Here is a 13,264-nt window from a genome sequence, read left to right on the forward strand (position 1 = left end):
GGACTGAGTAATGCGGTTTTTCTTGCGCTGAAGGTGCAGTGGGGAGAGTGGCAGGATGAGGCAGACAGATGGGTGGATTTCAGACCATGAAGAGCCTTTTGATCATTCATCCATTTATTCAACAAACATTTATTAAGTGCTTACTATGGGCCAGGCACTAGGCTAAGTGCTGGGGTTGAAACAGGGAACAAGACAGACACATCCTCGCTCTCATGGAGCTTACATTCTAGTAAGAGATAGACAAAAAGTTAACAAATAAATACAGATGTGGAAGAATTCTACAAAGGAAATAAACAAGAGTGCTGAGGCAGAACATGAGTCTTATGGGGGGTGGAGAATAGTTACAGTTATTAGAAAATGCCTCTTGGAAGTGACATAAAACAGACATCTGCAGGGGTTATAACAAGAGCAAGCCCCAGCGGAGCGCTCACTATGCACCAGGCACTGTGCTAAACACTCTATAAACAGTATCTCACTTAGTCCTCACGACAACTCTATGAGGTAGGTATTATTATTCCTATTTCACTGAGGAGGAACGGGCTCAAAGAGATTAAGTAACCTGACAAGTCACACACATGGCAAAATCAGGGTTCAAACACAGGTTCTCTTCACTGCAAAGTGCTCACTCTTAAAAAGTTCTTAAAATAATTCTTAAAAATTACACAGAGAGGTGTGAAATTTTGAGTGTGGAAACGATACGGTCACGTTGGTTTTGAGGACCATTCTGATGACTACATGGAGGAGAAAAGGGAGCAGTGGAGAGAGAAGGAGAAGGGAAGGAAGGAGGGAGGGAGGGAGCAAGGGACTGAAAGTCCAGAGGAGAGGAAAGGAGGTTGTAGGAAGGTGGTGTTTGCGGGAATGGAGAAGAGGTATGGGTGTGAGAAGTGCATCTAGCAGTTCTAACAGGACTGATGGGACAGTGGATGCAAGGGAAAGAGTGGCATCTAGGATCACTCATGGGCGTCTGCCTTGAGCAATTGGATCAGAGGACTTGCTTTTACCCTAGTTAGGGAATGCAAGATGGTGGTAGATTGGGGGGATAAGATAATGAATTTCATTCTGGACATGTTGTCCTGTGGATATCTTGGGAATACCTGGATTTATGAGATGGTCCCAGTTGGACACCATGTAATGGCTTTCATACCTTGTTCTCTACCTGAGCAAAGTATAGAAGAACAAAAATCAAAGTTGTATATGTGTGTACATTGTGTTTTTGCTTTTACAAAAGCTGTTCATAAAAGCATGTCTATCTTGGTTGGATAACTTTGTAAAAAGAACATGTGACCCCCAAGGTGAAGTTACCCCAAGCTTGATAACAAAAGAGAACTCATGAACTTGAGGAAGTCTAAGAAAAGCCTTTGGACATCCATTCTAAGTAGTTACAACAGGTGTTAAAAAGAAATCAGTATTAACTTCCTATTGCCAGCCCCACTGGGGCAGTTTGATGGGCCCAGAACATGCCTCCTTGGCCAATGGTCTGCCCAGCGTCTGCAAGCATCCCTCTCATTTGCCAGCGAGACTGCTCTGAGGATACTAGTGGCCTAAGGCCCAGAGATCCAAGTTGAACATAAATCAGGAATTCCAAAAAGGTGTTATTTACGTAGTTTGGCATAAGGTCCAGAGAGACAACAGCCCCACCTAGCCAGATGTATTGCTTTGACTATTTTCTCCCCCTTCCTTAGGAACGGGAAGGGTGCTGGAGGTAGCCGTAATAGAATGTACATGTGGCAGTTACATGGACTTGGTCACACTGGGGACCACATCATTTCTGGGTCTAATGTTAGAAGAACTCAGAGTGAAGAAGTACGTATACCCTTCCCACAGAAAGGTATTATTTCTCAAAATGTGTTTAAATTTGCTAATGAACACTCCCCTCCTTTCCTTGGCATCAGATTAACTTAAACATGTTTTGATTTTAAAATTCACTTAATGACATTGTGCCAGTTCTAGTAATTTAGGTATCAAGGAATTCAAGCGGGAATGAAGTTACACTGAGGAGTTTTAACAACAACCAGACGCTAATACTGCGGAGGCCAGGTACTGATTAGAAAAGTGATACGATCTGGCTCACGAAGCACCTCCGTCTAGAAAGCTGCGTCTCTCTGTGGCAAAGAGTCTAACCTGCACCTGCTAACTCGCAGGGCCAGTGGACATTAGAAGATCCAAAGTGTCCCAGAAAAAAACCGACAGACGTGGACCTGGCAGTACTATCTGGAGGGTACCTGCGTACCTCACTCATGCCCAAGGGAACAAAATGCTTTATTTTTATAGAACTAACAAAAGTACTAGTCACGGGAGAAAAAAAAATCACACATACTAGATGGTAACTTAGAAGTCAGGGGAAAGCGGCACGTTTCCACGCTTTCCGGAGGCGAATTTCAAATGCATGAGCTACTCTCCACCTCCGTTCGAAACCTAAGGCCCAGGGATCACAGCTGACTATAAATCAGGAATCCTAAGGGGGGAGGCTACTTATTATGTGTGCTCTTTAACAGAAAGAATTCCAATCAGTCTGTGAATATAATCATTTATTTGTCTTTACAGTGATGATGGAAGAATGTACAGGTGTCCTCTTTCAATAAAGTATAAAAATCTGTTTATATACAGTGAAGTCACAATAATCTTTAATTGGGAGATTTATTTGGTACTCCTGATCGGTTCATATTAAAACAGGGGGAAAACAAATATTTCACGTCAAGTGCTACATTTCCAGTAGATCGCACCTGGCATCAAAAGCTCAGCTTCATCTTAAGGGTCCTGCTTGAAATTACAAAAGTCTAATTTTAAGTCCTAGGACTCAAAATAAACATCATTTTTTGAATAATAGATATATACATCAAAAATACATCTAAAAAGGCATTGGTTAGCGCTCTTAAAAAGCTCTATGTGCTCGGATATGTTTTTTCTTACAAGCAAAACCCAGTGGAAACGCTTTTGTTCAATTCTAGAAATTTGCTCTTGGGGAAAGTTGGTCGAAAGTTACCTGTAAGGAAAAACAAACAAACTTAAGTACTGCGATGATTTCTCAGGTGAGGTCAGCAGAACTTTAAAAAAGTACTTAGAAGCTTAATTTCACTTAGAACCACATTTTTAAAGCCTTAACATTTAGTTATAGCACTTTGCACATAAAAAGAGTTTCAACATATCCCCTCATTATTTCAAGTGCTTTAATAATAAATTTATACTCATGTCATTTTCAGAGAAATCAAATGTATAGCTTTGTATGCTGACGCAAATATTTTCTATCTATAATTAAACCTGTACAAAAAAGGAAATCATACAAATAAAAAAAGAAAACCGTAATAGACAGCTAAATCCAAACAGGTTTTTTTGCCCTTCTTCTTATTTTTTCTTATTAATATAGAATGTATTATTTGCCCCAGTGGTACAGGTCTGTGAATCATCAGGCTTACACATTTCAGCACTCACCATAGCATGTACCCTCCCCAATGTCCACCACCCTGCCACCCCATCCCTCCCACCAAACACAAAATTTTTGAGAGAATTTAGAAAAACGTCAACTAACCATGATTTATTTTACTTCGGAGCATTTACGGCTGACAAGCACTGAAGCCTTCTCATCATTTGACCTGGCTGATCTGGTATGGAGCAATTGCTGACAGGACTATTTATAGATCTGATCCTGTATCCCATTTGTAGCTAAATATTTTGACATCTTTGGTTTTTACAGTTTTCTTCCTCTTGCAAGCACTCCTAAAATTTTGATAACTTGGCTACCCCGTTATGACTGTAAAACTTTAACACAGTAAATCTCAACCTGTTGTTGAGGACATACATAAAACAATTAAATCAAGGCCCACGTTGCTAATAAGGAGCGTGAGGGAGCCGTGTCACGATGAGGCTGACAGACCCGAACGGAACTACATGGTGCTGGTTCCATCTCTTACAGCCATGTGACGAGGGCCATGACCTACCCTTTGGTCAAGCCCAGTCCTACCTATTCTGCAGGTTATCATGAACATGTAATGAAGTCCAGCAGCAGTGGTCTGGTTTATGAAACACTTTAAGTGTACAGGAAGCTAAATGAGTCAGTTAGGCAAATTTAATTTGCTAATTAAGGAATGCTTCTAATTCTTCCACAACCTTCAAGTCCACTAGCCTGGTCTAATAATACCATTCTCAAGTTTGCAGTGTGATACATACACTATGAAACTCTCTCTACCCAACATGCCGAAATAACAGCTATAGTAAGTATATATTAAAAGTCTAATCACTCAGTATTAATTAGTTTGTTCCCACCATTAACCACATTTGTGCCAGGCAGTGAGCAATGCCAGCTTTTATATGAGCAAAGTGCCTCGTCCCTGACACATGCTGGCTCACATAACTTAGGGTGCCGCCTTGATATGCACCTGCAAAGTAATCTGCAAAGCCAGCAAGGGTCTAGTGAAACCTCAGTTAGATGATCCTCAACTGTCTTAAACTGTTTTTAGAAGAGCCCGAGAGACAACAAAAAGCTGGAAAGCTCTGAAGAAGAGGGGGGCTTTTCTAGAGTCGGTTCTGAGAAAGCACAGACACCGTCCCGATGGCCACCCCGCGTTCCAGAGACAGTGTGGCGGAAGGCCTCAGATGAAAGAAACACGGTTCAGGCCTCCCTCCAAAGGATTTGACAAACACCAACCACACTCATCAGAGCCCATAAAACATACCCTTGCCAGAGCAGAAAACAAGAATTAAGATGAACATGGCGTCTCCCTGTCCTCAATAAGGGGGAAGAAAAAAAAGTTAAAATAGCACTGAACTGGATTGCAACATTCTGTGTGTTCAGAAAATGGTCACCAAAGGGTGACACTGTCACTGAATATGTAATGGAAGGCATTACAATTATTACCTGATTTCTCATCCCTGCGGCATGAGCTGCACTCCCGGAATTCCCACAAAGGCACAGATGGGATGGGATGGTTGTGTGAACCATGAACTCAGCCTCCCCGCACAGAGTACCCCGTCTATGTCTGTACCAAACAGGCCCCTGGCCCTCCCCACAGTGGTTCCAGGGAAAAACCTGGAGCCATCCACACCACTCTCCCCCGTCACTTCCACTCACTCACCTGATCCACTCGATTCTGTCTCCAAATACATCTCAAATGGACCTTTGCTTAACTCTTTTTCTCTGCACCCACTATCAACACCCCTGTGAAGCCACTGTCTCTCTCGCTGCCAGACTGCAACCACCTCCCCACTGGTCACCCTGCTTCCAGGCTCTCCTGCTCCCATCCTCTTTCTCAGGGAACAGCCGCAAGGATCTTATAACCATTTTTTTTTAAAGTTTTTTTTTTTTTATTTAATTTGACAGAGAAAGACACAGTAAGAGAGGGAACACGAGTAGGGGGAGTGGGGGAGGGAGAAGCAGGCCTCCTGCTGAGCAAGGAGCCTGATGCAGGGCTCGATCCCAGGACCCCGGGATCAGAACCTGAGCCAGAGGCAAATGCTTAATGGCTGAGCCACCCAGGGGCCCCCACAAGGATCTTATAAATGAGCACATCTCATCACCTTCCTCAGGCTTCAGTGGATTCCCACTGGCTTTGATGTTAACCAGTAACCCATAAGGCTAAGTATGATTCGATTTACCTCTTCACATTCTCCCAACCCTCCCCAGATTACATTCTAACTGTGAAGATCTCTTTTTTGTTCCCTAAAGGCAGCAACTTCTCCTTGTTGTTTCTTTTGACGGGAACCCTTTCTACCCAGACTCTGGCCTACCGCTGCTCGCCCCTGAGACTCAACGTCAACGTCACCGCCTCAGAGAGGCTTTGGTGACCCTTCACATCATACCAGCTCCCCTGCCACCGGCTCTCTGGGTAGTTTTGCTTTTCCTTCGGAGCACTTATCGCAGTTGGTAATTACGGAGCTATGTCAGCATTTTTTCAATACAACTATACAGTAAGTTCTGTGAGCACAGGGACTGTGTGGTCGTGGCCACCACTGTGTCCCCAGAACTAGCACTGAAGGTAAGAATGACTAGTGGGATGAGGGGCAGGTCCCCAGACTGAAAGGGACAGGCAGGACAGGTCCCAAAACAACTGGAGTTAGGACTCTCACTCTGTTCCTTTTCCCTCTGTCTCTCTTTCTCTCCCTGATACCCTTCAGTTTTGGCTTCAAAGGACACAAATAAATAATCGGCTTATGGGGAGCACAAAATAAGACAAGACCCACCAAAGCAAAGCAGGATGGCAGTTGGAAAGCAAGGTGCCGCACGAGCCCTTGGGGACTTGACCACAACAACCTAACGAGAAAATACAGCCATCAGGACACTGCCTGTGACACTCACGTGAGCTCATAATCGGGTCCAAGTTTGTATGCTGTAAGGTAAATTATTTATTCTCTTATAAAATGACCTTCCCATTCTTTCTGTATCAAGCCTGCACTAGAGAGAACCTAGAAAAAAAGAGGGTCTTTGCCTACCTTACAGCCATAATTTTAAGGAGGGCACAACAGACCCCAGAAAGAGCGTGGTGGGGACAACAGCCACCTTCATCTCCTGCAGCCACTGCCCCCTACCTGGAAGAGTCCTTTGTCCCTTCCCCTGCCTGTTTCTAAGGACACCTTGCAGGTTTTCCACCTGGCATTAAAGAAGGAGGTTAGATCCCTTGCGAGTGGCTGCAGGGCCGTGAATGTCTGCATGTCAAGAGGACGAAAGGACAGGATTCTTAAACAGAGAGGAGGCCAAAAACAGTACCTGCCTGTCTCTGCAGCAGAGAAGCTTTTTTAGATTCGGCTGAGGCAGGCTACAAAGGCCAAAAGCAAGAAAAGAAAACACCTTCAGTGGTAAATCTCTCTCTCTGCTCCCAGTTTACCTGATCATCTTCTTAGGCTTCATCTCCACTGTCCATTTCAATATCCATCTCTTCCGTATCAGCAGCTCGGGACAAGATGTCTGCCATCAGTGCTTCTTCCAATTTTTTGCGTACTTGCTGTACTCGCTCTTCCTGTTTCCTTTTACAAAATATAGTAAAAATACACTGACAGTCTGGCAAGTAATGGGAATATGCAACTGGTACTACAGGTTATCTTTAGTTCAAAATCATGCAAATTCCTGAGAAGAATACATTTCCTTCTCCCCAGACTTTGCAAGACTTTCTCCTACGCCCACAAAACCAAACTGCACAGAAGGTGAGCCTTGCCAAAAAGAGGAATATTTAGATAAGCAGGTATTCCACACCTCACAGAGAATTCTGGTAGGAGTAGATTTAGCTCAGTGACTTTTTCTTCAACTTCAAAAACTTCAAGACTTGGGGTTATTGTTATAAAGGATATTAGAAATAACTTGAAAGCAGGAATAAAAGAAAAAATTATATGGAGAATAAAGAAGAGATTTTTTTTTCAACCAAGCAGAGAGATGAAGTGAGGACATGACTGAGTTTGGCATTCTGCGGCTATGTTAGGGGAAAGACAGAGCTCTCTCCCGGGTTCCCAGTCCTGCTGACAGCAGCATCGTAAAGAAGCCAAGACCACAGGACCCTATGTACCACGGAGAGAAACTGAACAGCATCTCGTTGACATGAGTGGCGTGGTTAAGAACATGCCACAAGTTTCTCTGTGTTTGGGGGATTGCAGTGGAACCTCAAAAGTGAAAGTTAGTAATACCAAGTCATAAAAGAAAAAAAAAAAAGTTTCTGAACCATTTGATAGGAAACAAAGCACAGGAAGAAAGTCTATTGTTATGTACTTAAGGTTTCAAAATCAGAAAAAAATTCAGTCGTTCCCTGACAGTACAAGAGAGGGATTCCCAAAATAGTTGTTTTTGTTTGTTTGTTTGTTTGTTTGTTTGTTTTTTGACAGAGAGAAATCACAAGTAGGCGGAGCAGCAGGCAGAGAGGAGGAAGCAGACTCCCCGCTGAGCAGAGAGCCTGAACCGGGGCTCTATCCCAGGACCCTGAGATCATGACCTGAGCCGAAGGCAGAGGCTTAACCCACTGAGCCACCCAGGCGCTCCCCTAAAATAGTTCTAATGAGGCAAGCCAGTAAATAGCAATTCACATCCAGAGCCAAGAGAGGAGGCCAAGAAGAAACACAAGAGAAGGGAAAACAATGGAAAGAGTCTTAGGAAAAAAAAACATGAAAGGGAAAGAAGCAAAGGTATGGGTAGAAGCGTTAGCCCTGACTTTCTAGTGGGACAAAGCACTTCTTGAGACCAGAGGGAAGGCAGTTAGGATGGATGTCAAATGGGAAATGGAACAGTAACAAGTAAGAGACACAACAAGGAATACTGAGGGTTCCACAGTCAGGGTAGGGTGGGGTGATATTCTCTATTGATATTGAGGAAAACAAAGCACAGCACTGCTCGAACCTGGGAATGCACAAGGGTAGGAGGGGAACGTTCTGGAAATTGGTGCTAAGATTCACTGAGTATGTGCACTTCTTGTGTCCTCAACCATTTGTAAAGTTACATTTACTAGATTCCATCTGATCTATTTCATGAGACTCTATCCAAGATGAGAAGCTAACAGAAATCACATAGGCACAAAAACTTTAATGTCCTCTGTACCCAAGTCCAAAAACAGCACAAGGAGTTAAAAGGTATAGGCTTCCACTTTTTATTGAATTTTCACAAAGAAGGAGACTGTCACTGAGTTAGTCTGAGCTCTCTAGCTTCTGTCATATTAAAAGGAACTGGAGTTGAACAGATTTTTATATAGTTGGAGCAGGGTCAAGAAGAACACACTGTTTATTTCTTACATAGTTAGTTAGTCTTGCCTCTGGCCTTGTGACTCAAGGTTTATGACAAATGGCATATCAGTCGCATTAGCAATCTCTCACTCCTAATAAGAGAGTATGAGAATCTGCGCAAGTGCCCTAGAGTAATCCTGTTAGGAAGAAAATAGAGCAAATTGTGCTTTTGGCTGGAAAAGTATATCTTAAACTCTAATGTTTGCTTGATTCTCTTTTGTCTTGAGCATTACTTCCCATACTTATGGAAGCTGAAATTAGAGCATTTGCCCATTGTGGCAGGAAGAATTCTAACATTGCCCTGGCCCTGGATAGACTCCTTAATATAATTTCTTCCCCCTTAAGGATAGGCAGAACTTGTAAATAGGCCGGGCTATCCCTCTATGACTAGGTTACTAATAGACAGACCTTGAGTTAATCAAAAGTGATTATCCCAGAGGGCCCAGCCTAATAAGAGAAACTTCTAAAAGGGGCTATGCCCTTCCTGGAAAAAAGCTGGAGAGGGAATGTGGAGGGGACTTCAGGGCAAGCACTGCCATCTGACTCTAAAGCCTAGAAACAGCCCTATCCCACATCCAGCAAGATACTCAGAGGCCCCAGTCCTACAACTAAAAGGAAATGAATTCTGCAACAGTCACAGGAACCTGAAAGAGGACTCTCCAGAAGGGAATGCAGTCCAACCAACACTTTGGTTTCAGCCTTGTAAGACCCTGGGCAAATAATCCACTTGTGTCTGGCCCAGGCTTCTGGCCTATGGAACTGTGAGTGGTTGGGTGTTGCTTTAGGCTGTTAAGTTTGTGAGAACTTGTTACTTATAATAAAAAACAAATACAGGGACACCTGAGTGGCTCAGTTGCTTAAGCGAGGGACTCTTGATTTCAGCTCAGATCTTGATCTTGGGTTGGGAGATCGAGCCCCACCTCCAGCTCTGAGCTGTGGTGAGTCTGCTTGGGATTCTCTCCCTCTCCCCCTCCCCCATTTGCTTGAGCTCTCTCTTTCTCTCTCTAATAAGTAAATCTAAAGAAAAAAAAAATAAAAAAAAATAAAAACAAATACAGAAGGTGCCTATGTGGCTCAGTTTGTTAAGAGTCTAACTCAATCTCAGCTCAGATCTTGATCTCAGGGTCATGAGTCCAAGCCCCAAAAACAAAACAAAAAAAAAACCCCAAATACATCCATGGATGAAAACATTATCAAATATGCTAATATATATGTGTGTTTAATAGTCTTTAGTTAAAGGTTTAATATAAACAGAATATTGGCTGCACAGTTACAGAAAGGGTAAAAGTTCCATGTGCAGTAATTTATTTAGAAACTGCATTAATTCAGTAAGAAATGTTTGCTTAATAATTTCTGTTACTACAATGAAATCAGATGGAAAATTTGTTAAACAAGTTTACCCTAAAAGGAAATCACGCAGATCTGGCTTTGAGATTTCCTCTACCATCAAAAGATCTGCTGTTAAAGCCATCAGCATTCCCATGACATCACTCAGAGGCCCTCAGTCAACAGCCGTGATGACCTGGCAGAAACCCTGCTGATTAACTGGGTATTCATTCCAAGACAGGTAAGAACTTGTCTCCAGAGGAATTTCCTTCCTCGAGGGTAAGAATAAGCCAAAGAGCAAGGTGACTCCTCCCCGTGATTTTACATTTTGTTTTTCTTTAAAAATAAAGCTGATCGTAAATTCCATACAATCAGTAAACATGAATGCAACTTTGAGCTATGCTACATCTTTGCAAAAGGAACTACTTTAAAGCCCAAGAAAGGCTTTCCAATTACAAATGTAGCTAGACTCATTCATTTAAAAACATTTTCATGCCAACTTTTTATGGATTTAGAAAAAAAAATACAAACACAAAACATATTTTAAAATTATATGATTCAAAAGTGCCACCTGCTGGTTTTGTCTAGGAATAATACTCCAATAAAATCTGATTTAACATTCAGAGGGTAGAAATAGTGAAGTAGACACACTGTCCTATTTTTAAAGAAAATACAATACACTACAGTCTCATTATAAGGTAATGATACTCAAATTCATAAATCCCATATAAGAATTTCTTTCTGGTCTTAATATCTGAAATAGTTTGCTTCTTTTGAGCACAATTTTCTAGGCATTACCAATGTGGATTGTATGTTTTCTTTTCACTATTTGCTGCTAAAAACCTAACTTGTGCAGAGCGCCTGGGTAGCTCAGTGGGTTAAGCCTCTGCCTTCATCTAAGGTCATGATCCCAGGGTCCTGGGATCAAGCCCAGCATTGGGCTCTCTGCTCAGCAGGGAGCCTGCTTCCCCCTCTCTCTGCCTGCCTCTCTGCCTACTTGTGATCTCTCTGTGTGTCAAATAAATAAATACAATATTTAAAACAAAAACAAAAACCTAACTTGTGGCCCCGTCTTAGGAAGCAGAAGATGGTAAGACATGCAGCTTTCTCCTTGCCTTTCTCCTGACTCTGCTTTACTGCTTTATGCACTACCCATTGCTTGATCTTTGCCATTTGGCTTCTCATCTGGCTTTATTGTGTGTGTGCCTGTCTTTGAAACCACCTGAAATCTTTACTTGAAACAAGATGAAGTGGAGATAAATAAATCTCTAAACTGAGCTTAAGAGAGTAAATATAATCAGGATAAGCAAACTGAACTCTAAAACACAACTCCGCTTAAAGCAGCATGGTTGTGATCTGCTTTAAAGAGAGACTGGTTTGCAGAGAAACCAGTGCAGGAAGCAATCACAAAAGGCATCACTGAATGCGAGGGATACTTCAGAGCAGAAAGCCAGAACTCCCAAGTGCAGAAGACACTCAGTGACAATGTAGAGAGAGTACAACCGATGGGTCCTTCGGATACCACCATGACTTCCACCTTTTTCCAAGCATGTATTTGTTTTAACACCTTCTGTTAATTTCACAAAAGATCTGTTAAAATGTATCCAGTGTAAAGAACAAGTTTTTGAAGCTATGTTAAACGGCCTTACCTAATGTCTTCATCTGTGACAATGAAAGCCTTGCAGAGGGGTTGAGATGTGTTCAGCCAAACAGCGGGGTTCTTTTCCACAGCAGCAGAGGAGACCTGCCCTGTGATTGGTGCAGAGCTGGTGTGCAGAGCGCTGGCAACAGCAGATAAGAGGGTCTCATCATTACTACCTGGACCAACTCCTGCAATTAGAAATATATACCAGCTAAATTTTGGGAAATTTCTAGATGCGCTAAGCAAAGCTTATGTAACCTAAAACAACTGATATTTTTATGTTTGTCTGGAATCATATATTTAAAACTGACACAAGCCAAAGAAGTAAAGGATAATATCGTATCTACTCATAGTTACTGTATACTAAAGAGTTCACATTAAAAGAAAACAGTAACAACAGACTCCTGGGTGGCACAGTCAGTTAAGCATCTGACTCTTAGTTTCGGCTCAGGTGACGATCTCAGGGTTGTGGGATCGAGCCCCATGTGGGCTCCAAACCCAGCACAGAGTCTGCTTCACTCTCTCTCCCTCTGCCCCACCACCCAAAATAAAAAACTAAACCTTAAAGAAAAAAAAAAAAGTAACAAAATGGCTGAGCATTTCAATAAAACTTTAACACAACTTCAAAATACATTTTCCAAGCCAACTTTTTAAAGTTGGCTACATTTCCCCAAGCAGGGTCAACTATTTTAGTGATCTAAATGCATTCTAAAGTCATATTATACCCAAGTCTCCCTATTAATGTATCCCTAAAGTCCTAGAAATAGTTTCTCTTACAGTTTTTAACATTAATTTCTACCAATATCTCCAAATTTTCTTTGTTTTGGGATTTCAAAGGAAAAGCCAATGCAAGCATGTTCTACCTACAGCTTTCACATCTTTTTCAAATGCCAAACAAAATATCCAAATTAATAGTATAATTGCATACCTTGACTATTTCTAGGGGACTACTGGTAGGCAACATGACCACATTTAAACGCATTGCTTAAAGTCCTAAACTTATTAAACCAGTTAAAGCAATAATTTTCAAGAACATAGAGGGATGACACAATGTCATAACCATGAATGAGGAGAAATTTTGAGCAATCCACACTATCAACATTTAGAAGCCAAAGTTCTAATGCTTGAGAAGCAATGCTTCTCTATAATTGGAATTAACATGGGAAATGACAGGCACACTAGGTAACTGAGTTCTACAACCCAGACCGCACTTGCTGCTGTTACTAGACCGAGGTGCACCTGTTCCCACGGCTACAGGCAGCAGGAGTTGGTGCAGGGAGAGGCAAAAGAGTTGTTAGCTGTTCTTTAGGTAAGAGGAAGAGTGAAAGGGCAAGTGTTGGAGCCAGATGCTGCTTTGAGCAGGAACCTTGAGAAATTCTGCCATTCAGCTGCATTTGGTTCTAAAAGCAGCACATGGGTTAATTTATATGATGAACCTAACCTAAAGCCAAAATTTTTAAACAGAAAAAAATCTGAAACATCCCTGCAACACACAAGCTTTTCAGATCCATTTTTCCTGGGTTTACTAAAACACAAAAAGAACATCATCCAGCAAGGCATCCAATCCCCCAGTGTAAAGACCCTGTCTTCATCATTTCTGATTCCACA

General features: G+C 42.1%; 1 protein-coding gene across 1 annotated transcript in view; it reads right to left on the reverse strand.

Moving 5' to 3' along the window:
* Window positions 1–2,510: 2,510 nt before the first annotated feature.
* The window catches only part of LOC111142583 (methyl-CpG binding domain protein 2), a 64,665-nt gene continuing 53,911 nt past the window's right edge, over window positions 2,511–13,264 (reverse strand). The window contains exons 5-7 of the mRNA XM_022495872.1: window positions 11,664–11,844; window positions 6,816–6,954; window positions 2,511–2,983 (exon numbers count right to left, since the gene is read on the reverse strand). Of these exons, the coding sequence (XP_022351580.1) occupies window positions 6,828–6,954; window positions 11,664–11,844 (308 nt within the window). The 3' untranslated portion in view covers window positions 2,511–2,983; window positions 6,816–6,827. The remainder of the gene's footprint in view (window positions 2,984–6,815; window positions 6,955–11,663; window positions 11,845–13,264) is intronic.

This window comes from Enhydra lutris, unplaced genomic scaffold (assembly GCF_002288905.1).
Source record: "Enhydra lutris kenyoni isolate GAN:26980312 unplaced genomic scaffold, ASM228890v2 scaffoldscaffold8, whole genome shotgun sequence".
In the NCBI taxonomy this organism is placed as follows: Eukaryota; Metazoa; Chordata; class Mammalia; order Carnivora; family Mustelidae; genus Enhydra; species Enhydra lutris.